The sequence below is a fragment of the Brachionichthys hirsutus genome, chromosome 2, assembly GCF_040956055.1.
Source record: "Brachionichthys hirsutus isolate HB-005 chromosome 2, CSIRO-AGI_Bhir_v1, whole genome shotgun sequence".
NCBI lineage: Eukaryota > Metazoa > Chordata > Actinopteri > Lophiiformes > Brachionichthyidae > Brachionichthys > Brachionichthys hirsutus.
The window spans coordinates 2,844,656-2,863,572 of NC_090898.1; the positions used below are offsets into that span (position 1 = coordinate 2,844,656).

General features: G+C 45.1%; 1 protein-coding gene across 1 annotated transcript in view; it reads right to left on the reverse strand.

Moving 5' to 3' along the window:
- Nucleotides 1-18,917, reverse strand: part of LOC137905801 (plexin-A1-like) — a 174,330-nt gene that overhangs the window by 137,707 nt on the left and 17,706 nt on the right. The window contains exon 2 of the mRNA XM_068750066.1: nucleotides 15,913-16,095. Within this exon, the coding sequence (XP_068606167.1) occupies nucleotides 15,913-16,095 (183 nt within the window). The remainder of the gene's footprint in view (nucleotides 1-15,912; nucleotides 16,096-18,917) is intronic.

Genomic DNA, 18,917 nt, shown 5'->3' on the forward strand with positions numbered 1-18,917 from the left:
TCATGTCAATATTATTTATATTTGCGCTGGGGGGGGGGACGTAATAGAGAAATTAATTGAAAAGCACTGAGTTAGACCAACACTAATGTGATGAGGTCTTCCTATGCATGCCCCCTCATGAAATTATGTAGTGTGTGATGTCCCGTTGCTTTTTATGGTGTATGTGTGTGTGAGTGTTTGAGATTTGAGGCTGTGGAGATTCTGTTCAGGTGTGGGTTAAACCCGATCTATTACAGATTTTAAAAGTATCTCCCTATGAGTGTGATCGGGAGTCAATTTATTTCTAGCTTTAGAGAAAAGAGCCAATGTGCACACTCAGTAAGTGTGTGGTTGGATGAATGAGAGATGTGGCAGAGGGTGACAGTGAATGCAGCACAGCAGAGGAAAAGCTCAGACGTGTCAATGAGGTCCTCGTGACCTTCCTCCTGAAACTATGGCGGGCCAATCACAAGATGGTTTTTGAAACAGATGATGAGCCAACCACAGGCGACATGTTGAATTGGAGGCAACATCATCAGCCAAAACACAACGGAGCTTCTAGTAAATTCGGAATGCTTTAAAACGGGATCCACTCGGTTTGTTTTTGTCTGTTCAAAGACATTAAAAACACTGCATTACATTTCAAGACAAACACCAGGCATAGAGGATGCATGGTTATTAAACGTTGCTTTGATAAAAGGTCTACAATGAATTTCTTCATAAAATATATTTCTGAGGCATTTAGAGATGTGACTCCAAACATATGAACTGATATGTGAAATGCAATATAGTGCATTATGATCCATTTGGGAAACCCTCACCACATTACCGCTGCTGTTACCGTCTAATTCCCCTCATCATGACCTCATTCCCATTCTCCTCCACCCTTTCTGTTTATTCTCTTTTCTCTCTCATACCTCTCCCATCATTGGTTTTCTACAACTCATCTCTCACCCCTTCCCCATTCCTTCCCTCTATTTATCTTTGACTATTGTTTCTCCACATGACTCCATGACACCAGGAAGATTCAAGATTCAAGATTCAAGATACCGGTACTTTATTGTCATTATGCGAACATAATAAAATCGTGAGAAGGCCCACGGCTTAAGGCACACATCACAACATAATCAAATCAAAAACTAAATTCTCTCTCTTAAATAAACAATATATATACACACACAGAAAGTGTGAATCACAGGCAGTAGTGCAAAATAGCAACAGCAGCAACAGGGCCGGCATAAAGTGCAAAATAGCAACAGCAGCAACAGGGCCGGCACAAAGTGTCCCAGATCGCTACGAGGGAACGACTGCTTTCACAGCCCGGGGGAAGAAGCTGTTCCTGAGCCTCGTAGTGCTGCTTCTTATTGTCCTGAACCGCTTCCCTGATGGGAGCGGGACAAACAGTTTGTGGCCCGGGTGGGTGGGGTCTGTGGCAATACGTCTGGCCCTCCTCTGGACTCTGGAGGTGTAAACAGAGTCCAAATCAGGCAGACGGTGACCCACAATCCCCTGAGCTGTCCTCACCACCCGGGATAGGTCCTTCCTGTCCTGCGCTGTGCAGCTGCCGTACCACACGGTCGCACTGAGACACAGGATGCTCTCTATCGTGGCCCGGTAAAAGGAAGCGTGCCATGTCACTGTACGATGCAATTAGAACAGAGTAGGGGTGTAACGGTACGCTAAAATATAACTTTGGTTTGGTTCAGTTACCATCTTCACCCGAGTACAAGGGCCCTTTGAAACAACCACACACATGTATAGGGGCCCCGCAGCATGCAGAGAGGGTACAGGGTGAAGGTGCTGCCATGATCCGCGCACGCAGAGTAATTGGGGGTCGGTGTCTTGCTCAAGGGCACCTCGGCAGTGCTCTGAGGGTAACAAAGGCCCCTCTCCAGCCACCAAGGCCCAACCCACTGAGCAACTGTGGGTTGGCCACTACTACTACTACTAACTATTCAATCTGAAAGTATTCCACATTTTCTCAGGAGATCGGAGGAAGAAGAGGGAGAGCATAGTGAGTGCCACAGACACTGACCCAGCAACCTCCACTGACTCAGAGATCTGTGGGCGAAGTTAACTCAAATCGAGTTTCAAGAGGTGCTGGAGTGGTGGACCTGGCATGCATGAAACCTCCACCTAAGAAAGGGGCAGTCATCCCGGGTCCAACAATGGCAACATGAGCCCCCCAGATCACCCCAAGCAACCCGAAAACAACCCCCGGGGAGCCACCAGAGCCACACGCAGAACAACCAGGCCAGGGCCCGGGAGCGACCATCACCAACACAGCCGAAAAAACCAAGGCCAGCACAGCTGCACGGGGCACAGCGGGCCGGCCCGGCGCCCCACCAGCACCCAACACCACGCCCCCCACAACCACCCGGCACCCTCCACCCATCCTTCTCACCCACCCCCACCACCAAACCCACTGTCGAGTTCAGGCCACCCCCCAACCCGGAGAACCAGCGTCTGGGGAACTGGCGTAGGTCGCACAGGGGCTTAAGCTCAACCTGACCCATATCCAGCCATTTTGGGGGGGAAGCTGTATTAACACCCTGGGATGGAGAGGAGGGAACAGCAAAAGGCAGGCCCACCAATCCCGGACCCCAAGCCCAGCCGGACAAGGCTCCGCATGCCGCTCCAAAGCCAGAGAGTGTGACCCCCCCCCCCGTACCCTGTTAAGTTGTTCCCCTGGTCCCGGGCTGGGGAACTATCCCAGCACGTGAGTGTGGTGCATTAAAATTGGGGGCAGGTAGACTCCTGCCCCGTGGCCGCCCTATCCCTTATCTCCCCGCCTAGCACCCAGCCAAACCCCGAGAAGTAGGGGTGCATGTGCGGTGCATTGAAATGGGCCCGTCAGTCAATAGAGTGCAGAAACTCACCCAGGACCGTAGTTTCAAATGGAGTGCTTAGATCGCAACAATGTAATGAGACAAAATTAATTAAACTGAAAAAACTAAACAGTACAAAAGTGGGCCGAACCAAACATGCAGAACCGAAACGGTTCAATACATTACATGGACCGTTACACCCTTAGAGGAGAGGCCGCAGTGCACTTGCACACACACTGCAACAGTCAGACTTTCATCAGAATGCTTTGTATGCATCCCAGTGAAAAACGAAAGGCTTGTGTGTGTGTGTGTGTGCAGAGCTGACCTTTGGAGCATGCCATTGTGTCTTTAATCAGTCCTGGTAAACCAAGTCATTCTTTCCACTGTATCCTGATACAATAGAAGCAAAAATATCCACACACTTTCAGACACACAGAAAACTGAACAACTTGGGCTCTGGTTTAGTTTTTGTACTCTAAAAATATATCACATTTCAATAAAATGCTTCACTTTGACAAACATGTTTCACTTCCTGTACATCAGAGGTTGGCAACCGAAGACACGTGGCATGCGAGGACATTTATGTTGGCGTGCAGAGAATATTAACTCTGAGTGCCATTCGCGTCTAAATATGTTTTTGAAACCCAAACATTCACTGCCAACCCTGACATTGAAATCTGCCTCTCGTCAACGGCCAATAACTCCGGGAAAAAAAATGGTAGGAACACACTTTTTTTCTAATGAAATAAGATACTTTAATCTTCCATGTGGTCAATAAGACTATGCATTCCGATATAGCTGGGTTGAAAATGGCTGGGACGAGAGGCAAAAAAAAAGTATTTTATTATATTTAACGCCTCACAAGAAATGGAGCACAGTAAATATTCTTAAATACTGATTCAACAAAAATAAGGACAGAATTATGTCAAGAATCAAAGAGATGGAAAGACATGCAAGTGAAATGTCAGAAAACGTGTTTCAGGAGCAAACGTTCTGCTCGTGGTTGTGAGTGAAAGGTTGGACGTCATCGATGTCCTGCGCTACAGTGATCGTCTCCCACATGAAGACTTCCTCCTGACAACGGAACAGAGGCTTGCTTGAAGCTGAAGCTGCCCACCCACAGGCCAGACATCGCACAGCTGAGCCGTGATGGACAAGGACAGGGATCCCACTAAACCGCTGCTTCTTCTTCATGACTGTAAGTTGTGTGCGTGCCCTCTACACAACATGGATTTATAGATGTGCACTATTGCATAAAAGGCTCAACTGAGGCACCTGGTAGTTCAGTGAACATGTTTAAATACTGCAAAAAAAGAGATAATTTACAAATGATTTTAATAAAGAATTAAGTGTTGGCACTGTCAGGGTTCTTTTTCTGCCAGTGCTGATTTTGATCATTTGTCCTTGTGTTTTCTCTCATTCATTCTGTTCTCTTTTAGCAGTGGGCGGAGCAGAGGACGGATTGGCCGACCGTGACCGACACATCTGAGACTCATCTCCTCATCAACTACCATTTAAACTCCGTTCAGCGGTTTGGTTCTCCACCAGCTTCGGCTTTTGTCTCTCGTGTCCATGTATTATTGTGCTTCGCGTTTCTTTCTCTGACGCCAGCCTGTCGACCTTGGTACCTTTTCTGTGGTTCTGTTTTTTGTTTTATTACTGACAACCAGTTCCTCAGTTTTTTGGCTGATTTTGTATTTGTGTTTTTGTTATTTCCTTATTAAATGAACTGCAGACTAATTATCTCACCTCCGTCTCCACATTTTGGGGTTCACACCATTTGAGTTCTAAAGTGAAATGCCACAGGCACTTTGGGCTTGAGTATATTGTTAAGTGGCACACTCCATGAAAAATGTTTCCTACCCCTGCTGTAGATGTAGATAGAATAAAGAGTCTACAATGAGCTATATGGGGAGGGGGGGCATTGCTACAGAACCTTTTGTAAGTATGCAAGTGTGTGTACTTGTCTTAGAGAAGATGTGAAGTGTCATTCTCCTTGATTGCAGAATACACTCAAGACACGAGAGTCTGTCGCTGCAATCACAGCATTTCCAAGGTCTGAAATCAGAACTGTTCTGGAGGGCAGCCAATCAATATCATAAATATAAAGGATGAAGCTTGAGAGGTGCTAGAGTGGTGGACCTGGCATGCTGTATCAAGAGCTGGTTTGGACTTGGACTAAAACATTGACGTTCAGATTCACCCACTGAATAGAAAGATCTCATGGATTACTGATCAGGGGAGATGTTCTATATTTTTCCATGGTGTCTCTTGAGGGGTTTGTTAACTGCACTTCATATCTCCTGCTCTTTGCTGTGTGCGCGGTGCGAAAAAAACAGCCTACACCATAGTGTTAATACTCCATGCGTACATGCCGACAATGAGAGCGCCACTGCCACCTACTGTATTGGATGTACAATGACACTGTATTGTAGTACGGCAAAAGAAAAACATGCATCTTAGGCTGATCGGTGACGCTAAATTGTCCGTAGGTGTGAGTGTGTGGCTGATTGCCTGTGTCTGTGTTGCCCTGCGATGAACTGGCGGCTTGTCCAGGGTGTACCCCGCCCCTCGCCCATTGACTGCTGAGATAGGCCCCAGCTTGACCCACGACCCGATAATGGACAAAGCGGTTGGAAAATGAATGAATGTTCCCCGGGGTTACCCCCCCCAACCTGGCATTGGGCCCCACTGAGAAACACTGCCCTAAACACACAATAGCAAATCCATCCATCCATCCATCTTCTAGTAGGCCTTGTGGATCACAGGTCTATCTCAGCTGGCTACAGGGGGAGAGGCAGGGTACACCCTGGATGAGACAGCAGCTCATCACAGGGCAATGGCAAATCCATTTAATATTTAATTCGAACCACAATAGTATAACTTTATCGAGTAGCAATTTTAATAATATTGTTTTATAAAAAAAAAAAGATCTAAAATGTTTACAATCTAGTTTATTTATTTGTTCATTGTAGATTATTTCTATAAATTTGTCCAAAAACTGATGATCCAACTTAAAAGCCGTACTTCTGTCAATGGCTTGATGCTGGTAGCTCCTTTCATCTGTAGATGACATTGAGCGTTCACCTCTTGGATGGATGGATGGATACGACGCAGAGCACCGCTGCTCTCTCTGCTCCATTGTGTTAAACACAGAGGCCATGTGTGGGGCTTCGTGGTGTCGTACAGAGTTGTCAAAAATTTCCCTCAGACAGCGTAGATAATTGTTGTGGTGAACCCCATTGAGTGTGCAGTGTGCCGTGTGTTGGCTGAGCTGGCAGATGGGCCGCGTGTGTGTGCGATAGTGAATGGTGTGTGTAGTGTGTGTGCTAATGGTCAGACAGATGGGCTTTATGCTTTATGCTGCAACTGGTCCTTTTCTCTCTCCTCTACGTGCGTAAAGGAGGCACAGAAGATGAAGTCTCGTGCTCAGAGAGTGAGGCATGTGTGAGCATGTGATGTCACATGTGCGCACAGTGACATGCACGTACATGAAGTCTGCTTTTCCGATGGTTGTGCGAACACACACACACACACACACAGACGTGCACACCCATGATGGCTGCATCTTTGAAGTGAAAAAGATTCACGTGCAGACAAAAGCACACACTGCATCCTTCCTCTGTCCTCTAATAAAACACCCATGATGTAAACTACACACTGCATGCACCTGCATTAACAGTACACACACACACACACATAATGGATACCTCCAACCAACCAGTTGTTCTCCAGATGCATGCCAGACACAGAGACATGTCTGCCCATCACCTCCTAGCTCTGGCAGACACATGTGATGGGTGGAGCTTTGCCGGTTTAAATCAGGGCAGTGGCACCCGGCGCCGGTCATCAGCACAACATCTGGCTGGGCATATTGCTCCACATCTGCTTGTGTTTCTGCTGTGTGTCTGTGTGGTGGCCCTACATGGAAATGTATAAGATTTATATGATTCCAATTCGATTCCATACAATGACTTGGTTCTTTTCTGATTCTCTTATCGAACCTCATTTGGGGGAAAAAGGAGAACAAACAGATTGATTAACATCCACTATTTTTTTTTTAATTAAAATGCTCCCATTTTTAAAAGAATATATGAGCCGAGCACTCAAAAATAAAACTACAATCTGACTGATACAATCAACTCAAGTCCATTGAAACTGTGCAATGTGCAGCCATCAATGATGAAGGATTAATTATTTTGTGGAGAGAAAAAATTGCTTTTTCAGGAAGGATATGGGATCTTTCTGGACTCTCCAACTGTGGAGGACACCCTCTCAGGTGGGGCGGAGAACGCCCGCACACACAACGTCAACAGTTAGTAAAAGCAGGTTTCCCAATCAGGTAAATAAAGCCAACATACTAGAGTTAGTTGGTTAGGTGCAGTGTAGTGCTAAAGTTTGCACAGCTGCTGATGGGAGATTCTCTCCAGAGCTGATCAAAAACACGACATTCGTTCAAAGTTATTGCACACTGTTTGAGAAAATACTTTTGCATATTGCCAGTATTTCCTACCTTTGATGTTGTATCCACTTTGCAAGTAGCCCTCCTTTCTGGTGAAATAAAAGCAAATGTTTGTCTCCTTTCTGCTGGCTGATGAGTGAGGTGCCCACTTGAATCGAAATAAGGAAATCGTTCACAAAAGTCATGGGTTAAGGACCTGCAGTTGCAAAGGTGACACCGGGTTATTTCTTACTTCACATTTCCCCCTCATGATCAAATTAGATTATTTCCACACAAGGATTTACATTATAGCAAATACATATTTACTGCAAAACGGGAGCAAAATCAAACAGTGGAACAGTAAAAGAGCAATTTTTTAATTAATTCAATAGACCTTCGAATCTAGATTTTTTAAAAATCTCATGTTCTCGTATGTTCTTGAGGTGAAGAGTGTGCTCAAATCAGAGCTCTCGCTCTCTCTCATCAATACGACACCTCTGAAGCAGAACTAATTAAATGTGTTATTTTATCACGTTAGTGTTGTCTAAAGAAGACTAAACTTTTCTTTGAAAAGTGATGAGGAAGTTATTTTGCTTATGTGCGTTTCTGCATTATCATCTTATCTTTTATCTGCATTACATGCATGGTGCTGAGAGTTATCTGCAGAACATTTTTGGCTGAAGCCACTTTGTTTACGCCAGTTGGCATTCTTCTATTTGGGCTCCAGTTTGCTGACAAAATCTGCATTTTATTATCTTCAACCGATAACGGCTGATCATCGAGAGCTGAAACGCGTCTGTTGTTTTCACAGGCTTTGTCCCAGGACTTTTTATGCCAGTGTTTTGCTTCAGAGTGGGCTTTAGCTGTTAACATCCTGCTAGCATTTGCAAACTCTGTGAACTCATCATCTCTTACATTCAAATACTTCCACCCTGCCTTCATCACTCCTCCTCTGCCTACCTGCTCAGCGAATAGGCTAATGTCTATTTCTAGAAATGCATTTCTAAATATACGAGATAATCCTTCACACAGTGGGTATAATAATTATTAGAAAAAACATCTTGAAGGACTTCCATTTGGTTGACTTCCACTTCAAAAGGTGAATCCGCCGAAGCAAACACACTTCCATGCGTCTTTTACTTCAGCACTGACACAAGGTGCAGTGAAGAGACAAAGGCTTTGACAACAACAAACACTGTGATGGTACAGGAAGTTGTGTAAATGTGTCCTGTCTATTAAATCATCAAGTTGATGATGTGGTCGGTGAAGTCATTAAAGTCTTTATTTCTTACTGGCTCATTTCACATTCTTTTCTAACTTCTTTGTTGTGTCTGTTGGTCTTCGTTCTTAGTGTGTGGACTGGAGTCCGACATTAGTCCCAACACATTTGTCATGCCGTGTTTGAATTGTGATTGCACCGGCCCAACAATGTCTGGAGTTAGTGTATACCAACTCATCCGTGTAGCCTGCATCCCAATATGCAGGAAATGAACGCACATATCTAATATGCCCTTGAAATTGGAAGTCTCCATCCATCCATTTTCTCGTAGACAAGACGATCTCAATTGTAGGCTACGGACAAGAGGCGGGGTGAACCCCGGATGAGACGCCAGCTCATCGGCAGCGTTACCCACTCCGCCACCGTGCCACCCACGTTGCATGCCATTCTGTATTGAATCTAACTGCCTCTCTCTTTTTCTATGAAATGCTGGGAACTCTGATAAATAATGAATAACGTATCGAGGAGATAAGGACGGAAAGGCTTCGTAAAGAGGGAATAAGGAGTGGCAGACACACACACACACACATAAATAAGATGGGGGACTCTTGTCTAAGGCAGATTTTGTGGGCATGTAGCCTACCTCTGAAGGGAGAGAGTGCTGAAGAGAGGCAGTGCAGAGAGATACTCGGGGAGAGAATGGGATTATAATTCACTCAAACTCCAGCACCGCTTAAAGCAGTCATATTATCACTGCAACATTTATGCACTGGCCCTAAAAAGCCTCTCTCACATCATTTTAGCCTCACATCGGTTTACGCAGGATCAAACACTTGTACAATATCTGCACTCTACTGACACATGGTTATACATTATATAACACACATGTCCACATAATATGAACCACACACACATATAGAAAGTGTGCATATAGCAATGCAAGTGTGTGTGCCAGGAAAGAAGTTCAAGACTTCACAATAAGCACGCTGAGTATTCTGAGAAATTAATGGGACATTATTCCACTAACTTCTGTTTAATGAGATAAAGATCGAATTAGTGTGTTCAGGTGTTGCACTCATCTTCTCATTAACGCGCTCGTGCTCGGGTGATGTAAAACTATAGCTGGCACACGCAGACAGCTGGAAACAGGCAGCGGCCTGACCCGAGTTTATTAATCATCTCTTCCAGCCTGGTGCTTGTGCCATTTAACTCGCCTGAGCAGCCGATGCGCTGCTTCAATCATCGCCTGCCAGTCTAAATGCTAGTGCTAATTAGCATTCACGTGCTAAATTACCTTCCATCCCATGTTTCCTGATTAGGCCAAATCATTCTGACAGCTAGATTTACTGTTAAGCGTGCAGAGTCTTTTCAAACCTATCCGGTGACTCTGACACCGGATATTGACGGCCGCTGCTATCCCGCTTGGCAAACTCCTGAGATCAGTGGACAGTCACAGTTAGTGCATGTCACATGATGAATGCTGGTCGTCACGAGAAGATCGAGAGTCTTTATTAAGTGGAATAATAACGCTTCATCTATTCAGCAGGTCCGGCGTGTCCCTTTTGCATTGCTGCACTTTAGTTTCGTTCCCCAGCATGAAGTCGGGTAGGTAACCCCGGAGGAAGAAGCAGCCTTCGGCCCTGGAGAGGAGCGGCCTCACCCAACCACGGTTCAGAGACCACACCAAAGGTTTAACAACAGCAACAAGACGGCTACATTTGTTCTTGAGAATAGGATCACATGCGACAGCGACACAATGAAACAAGTCTCTTTGTGTACTTCCACTACAATCACACAGCTGCATCACAATAGTTACGTACATTGCAGAGGAGCAATACAAATACATTTTTCATTTTATTTTGTTTCGTTTTGTTTGACATGAATGAAATAAAATTACAAAAACACATGAAAAATTGTATAAATAGAATGCTTGCACTCCACAAAATGGCTGCCCCCCCAAAACACATTTCAGCACAAAGTCCATTCTCCTTTCTTTCCTCAAGAAGACTTCAGTGACTTGGTTGTACAGTTTATCTGTGCGTTTCAGTTCCAATAACATCCTTTTCTATCGGCATGGATAGATGGATCATTATTAGGGTAACATATGCCAGTGCTGTCACAAAGATGAGTAGAAGGCGTGATGCAGCTTTCCAAAGAGTAAATTAGAAAGACAATCAGAGATTGCAGACCCTCGCCTCCAAAAGACTATTGGATCTTGTGAGACAGTAAACAGGGCTTCCGGATCAGAGGGGCCAAACCTGCTCTAGCTTGCTGCTCCAGAGCGTACTACAAGACACCTTCTGGACTCTTTTTCCCATCATGCCATTCGTGTCCCCCCTCTTAAAGTGGCAGTTTACAGCAGAGGCACAATTCCAGATGTAAAAATAATTCTAGAATCTGGATCCAGATCCGGATCAACGCCATTCTCGGGGAGGACCGAGCCACGGACAAAACCTTGCTTGTGTAAAATTTTCAAGTCGTTTGGGTTCCTAGTTTTTGAGTTATGCGTTCGGACAGACAAGCAAACAGACAAACATACAAACAAACGGACCCAATTGCAATACCCTCGCCTCCCCTTCGGCGAGGGTAATTAGTTCAACTCAGTGTGGGAGACATGAATAGTGGAGGCCAAGGGGAGGGTCCTTGAACCTCATCTCACCGGCTTCCAGATGCCCTGAACCTTGACCAGCCTCTCCTTTCATCGCTGTGTCCCAAGGCGGCGAGGAGTCAGTGTTAGGTCACTCAAGCAGGTGGCACGCTAAATTCAGCAGTTCACCTCCGATCGGTCCCGTCACTCAGGCTATCTTCCAAGATGGAAAGGAAAGGGGAAAGTAATTGGATTTGCTGCTGGCAGGGAAACGATGAAATGGCATGTAACCACCCACCCTTCACACACACACACACACACACACACACACGTTAGCGCACCTATACAACACTCTAAGGAAATATCCCTCTCTCACTGCTTGCCTTCTTTTGTTTTTGATACTACAAGCACTTTAGGCTGTGGATAGTCTCTTTTTTTATCTTGCCTGATGTGGCGGGAGCCTCTTGCTCTCCCAGGAAGAAGAAAGAGGAGGTGAAATGAAGGGAATGAAAGGATTTCCAGGTTTTAACCAAGATCCCAGAGTGCAATGTCGTGCTGTTAAGAGCAATCACACCCCACCTATACCTTGTCCCCCTGCAATGTGATGTTCCGTGGTGTTTGAAATAAAAAAATGTAATGATGTTCCAAATTTAGGTCCCGAGCAAAGAACATAGAGCGGATGCTGCACATACTGCTGCGAGTTGGCAGGCGAGGGACGGCGGACCTGAGACTACGAGGCTTCATTCTCGCACCAACAAACAATTTCCTGCATTAAAAACTCAAACTAAATTTCTCACAACTTTTTTCCTTTCTCATATTCCAAAGTATGTTGAATATCCTCTGCCGCATACCTTCCACGGCACAAAACTGAGCCTTGTATCATATATTCTTCGAGTCGTCAACCTTCAACACCATCATTCATTCACATTTTGCCTCTTTTCTTGGATTTCAAAGATGTGAAATTCATGTAAAATATAGTCTCAGAACGTTTTGGAACAGCTTAAAGACATTTATTACTTTCCATTTTGTCACAGCTTCCCACCTGACACTGAAAAAAAGCAAGGCATCCATTTTTTCCTTGTCACTGGGTGCTACAGGTATATGAATACTGGTTTTGTTCAATTGTCACAGCCTGAGCAGGATCAGTAGGTTTGCATGCATTAAACTCTCCTACCGTCCCTCATCCTCCTGCAATCAGCTCATTCCGGTCACCTGCGCTTCTCTGCTCACCTGCAGCTCATCTCTCATCAGCCCTCAGTCTACATAACCGCTGCTCGTTCCTCATGCCTCTGCCAGGTTGTTAGCAACTTGTGCTAGCACTCCAGCACGCCAGCACGCCATCTCTGATGCTGTGTGCTTACCCTGCTTGTTTTTTGGGGATTCCAACTGTTTGTCTGTCCCGTTCTGATTTGCCTTCGGGTTTCTCCAAAGAAAAATCCTTCAACCACAGTAATGAACATGTTGGGCTAGTTAAGTATGTAGTAGTGTTGGCTGTTTCATTAGCCATACTGATGGTTATATCACACACACACAGACACCATTACTCATCCAATGGACTGGTTTCAGATTTACACAAGCGATTATATATTCATAGATCAATCAATGCAGAGAGCCTTGCAGGCACGCGCACATTAAGCAAGTCACGCTGAAAGAATGTGAATGAGCGTGCATGCGCGTAGATGCCAGTACGCCACGGATTCAGAAGTAATTTGACCAATGAGGTGCGCAGTTTAAGTCCCAATGGATATCGATGAAACCACACAGCAAGCATCTTCTGCAGCATCAGTCTATTTCCACTTTCTCCTGTAGAAATCTCATTTAGTTACTTAACTGTTCGCCAGTTTATCAAGATGCGATTTTAAAGCCAATCATCTCCTGTGTCAGAGGAAGACACACAAGCCCCCCCCCCCCCCCCCAAAAAAAAAAGATGGCCTGTACGCGTAATCAGTGCTAATCTCTCCTAACTGGCGTTCTCTCTCACCGTCTCCCGACTCACACAGACAACTGCGCTCGCTGCATTGAGCTGTGTGTGTGTGTGTGTGTGTGTGTGTGTGTGTGTGTGTGTGTGTGTGGGGGGGGGGGGGTAGTAGAGTCTGCCTCCACAGCCACCTTCCTCCCTCCATGCCCGAATGAAGGGAGACACACCAGCTAAGGGGAAATGGGATTCCAATCAGCGGGATAGCATTCAGGATCAGATGACCCCACACGCACACAAATAATCTGTCTGCACACACAGGGGTCAGCCACAAGGACTATCAGGCCGGATTTCAGTCACTTTAGCAAAACACCAGACACAGGAAGCTGTGCGAGGAAGTATGTGTGTGTGTGTGTGTGTGTGTGTGTGCATTAGCATAGCCTATGTAAAAGGAGACAGCAGCAGCATTCCAACAGATGATGCTTGATAATGCCAATCCCAATTCATCTTTTCAGCCCCACCTCTCAGTTTCAAGGTCCGCACTGGTTTTTTTTCACACTTATGAAGGAAATGGTGAAACATCAACATCTTCAAAAAACTACTACGGTAATCTGTCGTGTCCAGTGTCCTCTTTCATGCTGTCTGTTGGGGAGGGAGCGTTTAAAAGAGGTGAGTCGACACGGACCGGACTGGACCGACTGGTGAGGAGAGCTGACTCAGTGGCGGCTTCAGAGCTGGACTCTCTGGTGCCGGCAGCAGAGAGAAGGGCCCCAGAGAGGATTATGTCCCTCATGGACAACCCCACAGCGTCCTCAGCACAGACCTGTGACCAGGCAGAGGGGCGTGTTCAGCTCCAGGTGGCTGTCCCTGTCCTGTTCCACCAGCAAGTTCGGGAACACTTTAGTCCCCCCTGGCCTACAGACTTTACAACTCGTCACTGATTGACCAGGGGGGGTGCACAGTATCGGACTCAGCTAGGAGGCCAATAGGTGTTTTTAAGGGTTAAGAAAAAGTGTCTCATCTTAACAGTAATTTCACAGTGATTTCTTATCATATACGGGTTTCTAAGACCTGTCTGTTTTCTGTTTGTCTTTGTCTTCTGTGTTCATTCTATAAACTGCTGAAGACCTTGGGATGAATACAATTTCTATCTACCTGGTATAACACCTGTTACATTATGCTTAAGATTATCATCACAGACTGACAAAAATAATCCAACAGTCGGGTTGAGTCACTCCCACAGCGGTTTGGCTTTCCTGTTTGGAAACAGATTGCTTGCCTGATTTTCTCAGACACTGTTGAACAGACTGGATGTCTCTGTCACCTGAACATGAATCCTTGCAATTAACTTTCACTTCTGTGGATTTGTTTATTGGTTGCTTTTGCTGAAACATCACGTCCACTTCCTGTCACTTCCTCTACACCTGCCGCCACCGATCTAGTGCCACATTCGGCTGCCGGGCTACAACCTGCAATCAGTCATTGTTCTTGCATTAAACCCGTGCGTGATTCTTCCGTTTGTATCCGATGAGGAAGGCAATCCAATCCTATTACTTGCACTGTCACCGAACAGCCTCGCCCACAGTCCCATTTCTGACCGGTTCCTCATTCCACCCCTCGACCACTCCATTATTTAAATATTGGATTTGACTTGATGCAATTTTCAGAACATGTAGGGACTGTTACCAGGAGCAGATGATTCAATTTTGCTGACAATCCAGAAGAGATCCTGGATCACTTGGACATCTTTTGTAACATTACAATCAATGGAGCTTCAAAACATTTTCTGGGTTGATTATTGACCAATGTTTATGGAATTTTACACAGTCATGTAGGGTGGGGGCCTCTATCTCACCACCAAATTCCATCTGGTTCGGATCCAGAATGAGGTCAGGATAAAATATTACATTTCAACTTGATGTGGGTCAAGTTGGGTTCTGTCTTTCCCTGCAGGTATTTCCCTGCTAATCCTGTAAAGTGCCTTGAGATGACTTTATGTTGTGATCTGGCGCTATATAAATAAAACTGAATTTAATTGAATCGAACTTTTAAAATCCCATTTAGGGATTCAAAAATCAGTTAAAAATACACATCAAGTCCGATTCACTTTTACTTTTCATGGTCGGTGTATAAAGATCTTGCAGCACGTCTCACTTGCAGGAAAAGGTGTTTGATTGGCACACAATGGGGTCTACCCAAATGGGTGCTTGAGTTGCACAACGCATAAACCCACGGACTAAAGTGGCCTCATGCGGGGTGTCTGCTGTACGACGTGACTGGAGCTTTCCTGTAATTGAGAACGGTGTACAACAAAGGCACCAGCTTGAGACCGCTGTGGCTCGACCACCCAACAATACGAAGCGGAAACGAACACAATTGTGTTCAAACAGCACGTAACCCCCCAAAAAAGATTCCCACAAGCCAAGGCGAAACCGCAGAATGTGAGTTTAGAAACACACACATTTATAATCAGTGTAGTGAGATTTCTGATGAGGAACTCGCAATAGCAAAACCAAATATACGTCATAAAATAACACAACATTGCTTCAAAGTGAAAAGGTTTTTTCTGCAGAGCAAGAAAACACACACACCTTCACATAAACACACGTACTGTATACTGCTGTATTCCAGCCCGAGTATTTGTGTCCTCATTTCAGTCACACATTATTAGCTTTATGGCGGTGATGGCTGTAATTTATGTATTTATATAATTTGCGCTTTGTAAGAAACAGCCGATGACACAGGCCGGAAAACACAACCAGATACTATAACAGTCACCGTTTAGGTACACATTCTGCAGCATTGTTGTTATTGTTGTTCTTTTTATGACATTTCTTTCACAAGTCACTGAGTTTCTTGTACTTGACTCAAAGTAGCTCCACCCTTGAGTCATTACAAAGGAATGACAAAGCAAAGCGGCATGGAATTTAAACCGAGGCCTACCTTCTTCACTCGTCCACTGCGTGTCCCAGCAAAAGCCACCGTGTGTCCACGGTAGTCGTAGGCTGCCACGGAGGTCATGCCGTCGTCCTTGTCCACGTGGAGCGGAGTGCCCTCAATGGCGGCGGTGCCTCCTAGAGGTTGGTTGAAGTCCTGGCCACAGAAGTTATCATCTATTTGCAGCGGCTGGGGTGGGGGGCGGAGTTGGGGGATAGAAAAAGAGGAAGCCATTAACTCAATCATTTACACTTTTTCAGTTTCTTTTTTTGTGGTTAAAGCTACATTAATTCTGAAAGGAGGATTTCCATCTCCCAGCAACTGCTGCAGATTCAGTGAGAAACTAAAGAATTATCGGCAACGCAGGAAAAATTAGTTCCACTTTCCGCCACATGCTTTATTCATGTTGTGCTGCTTAAATTATGAGAGACTGGGGGAGACCCGCCAGGATGGGTCTCTGTGATTGCTGATTGCCGCTCCATTACAGCCTTTGATTACATCATAGAGTAAAGTGTCAAGCCAAGTAATTAAACATTTCATCATGGTTCAAGTGGCTGTTTGCAAATGTTTCAAATATTGATTAATGTGTATGCAGCTTTTGCAATGCGTTTCACAACAAGAGGCAAGCCAATATGTTGAGTGAATTAAACTGAGCTGAATCGGGCATGGTGGGAAAGAACACGTGCAGAATGCTGCAAGAGGAATGCAGATGCACATCCTGTGAACGTAGGCCACGGAGGAATGCACAGTGCCAAACTAAACAAGGAGATTAAACAGACACACAACATACACAGGCAAAACAGCAGGCAACACATAGAGAAACAGACACACAACATACACAGGCAAAACAGCAGGCAGCACATAGGGAAACAGACACACAACATACACAGGCAAAACAGCAGGCAACGCATAGAGAAACAGACACACAACACACACAGGCAGAGAAACGGGCCAAATTTCCCCAGCAGAAAAAGAAAAGAATCATTAACATGCATTTCCCATTTTTTTCGGTGTGGATCTCGTGATGAACAGACAACAAACCTTGCAGGGTGATCAGGAAAATAAGAGTTAATCCTAAATCCCGTCTTTCATCATCGCACCATTTGTGTGAGGCTTCAAGCTTTCATTTTCGTGATTTGGAGGGCTAGATGACCCCCCCCCCCCCCCACACACACACACACACACTCCCCTAAACAAAACATACCCAGATGCAAACTCGATATTGAGGGGTAGTCAATATATTTTGCATGCAGTTTGGCTTATTTTGAAGGGTCTTTATTTTTCGATCAGAATTGTCACTAACTGGTTAATAATAATTGATTGGGCCTTGACTAAACAGACTTTTCTTGATCTGTGTTATGGTCCTGTGGTTTCTATTATCCTTCCTCAGTTTCTCCTCCCTCGCGTTTTGATTTTTTACTGATTCCAGCATGGACACAGCTGCAGGTGAGCTGACTCCATGGTGAACGAGGCCCACTTTGGCTGTTTTTTTTTTTATCTTTGTCCTCGTGCCAGATGCCAGCCAGTGCATCTTTTGTTTGTTCTAGTGAATTTTAGCTTGAGGCAGTCTAGTTTAGTTGTTTGTTTATTTGATGCCTGCCAGTCAAAGTGTTGGGTGTTTCATTGTTTTGTACATTGAGATAGGGTTTACCTCTGCACCTCCATCTCTGCATCCTGGGGTCCACACTCAGCCTCTAGTTTGCAACAATTTGGTTTATATGCAATCCCCTCTTTCAGATTATGCAGCATGTGGCAACGCTAGTGATGCTGGGTATGGGGAGAAATAAATATGAATCTAAAAGCTTGAAAATGCTTAATAACTGATTGCTGGTATGTAAATGTTTGTGGAAGATCGTTTTAATATCTTCCAGTGGCAGACATCTAACCTGAGATCCTTCATCTTAGAATTGCAAATACCACAGTTGTTAATTAAGGACATATCCTCAAATGGTTTTCTTCTGTTGCTTTCTTCTGTTTCTTCATTAGTGTGGGTGGGTCACATGTTTCTTAGCCATCAGAACCTAAGGACTTAAGTCTATTTCACGTGCACAGTGTCACATTCCATGTGAGCTAATGCGCATAAAGAGCTTTCTCTTTGAAATCAGGCATCAAAAACAAGATGTTTGGGTGTTAATAGGAATGTCTGTAATGTATCATTGAGGACTAGCCACACACACAAATGTGATCAAGCCTCCAAAGCTGCATTAAACAACATGCCAGCTTTTTCTTGGTCATTGCAAGATGTGTCATCTCCATAGAGACTAATCTATTACTCCTCCCTCCAAAACAGCAGAGCTGTTAGGGAACATATGTGGGAACATACATGTGTGTTTCGGTGTGGAAAAAGGTTGTGAAAATCATTATGCTCATCAGAGGTGGCCAGTAAAGGTCATTGTAGATTTGAACTCGTCTTCAGGTTCAGGTTCACAGGGACTGGTCAGCGGGGAACAGTATGACCCTTCGAGTGTGGTTTCAGTTTTCCAGTCTGTCCTCCTTTTTCACTCTCTCCCACAGCGAGAGTTTTCACTGTGCGGTCAAAAAATGCGACTTCAAGACAATCCGATTACACGTATGTAGGTCAGGTATGTAGGAGATGCTTTATTCGGCTGGTTGTGACTACCAGGTTTGTTTGGGAGAAAACGTTTGTGAGCATAGATCAATGAAGGAACCCAAACCTGCAAGACCATCTCCTTAAAACGAGCCGAGCTAGCTGAACGCTGATCGGACTCATGGAAGGCCTCCTGCTGCTGGAAAATTATTCACTCAGTCGTTTGTCTTCTGAACCGCTTTGTCCGTTATCGGGCCGCGCTGGAGCCTATCCCAGCAGTCAAAGGGCGAGAGGAGGGGCACACCCTGGAGAAGCTGCAAGTTCATCGCAGGGCCACACATAGACAATGAGTCACACACATACACGCACACACACACAACTATGAGCAACTCAGAGTTACCGATTTGACCCATTTTCATGTTTTTGGTGGTGGGAGGAAACCGGAGAGACAGGAGAGAACCCG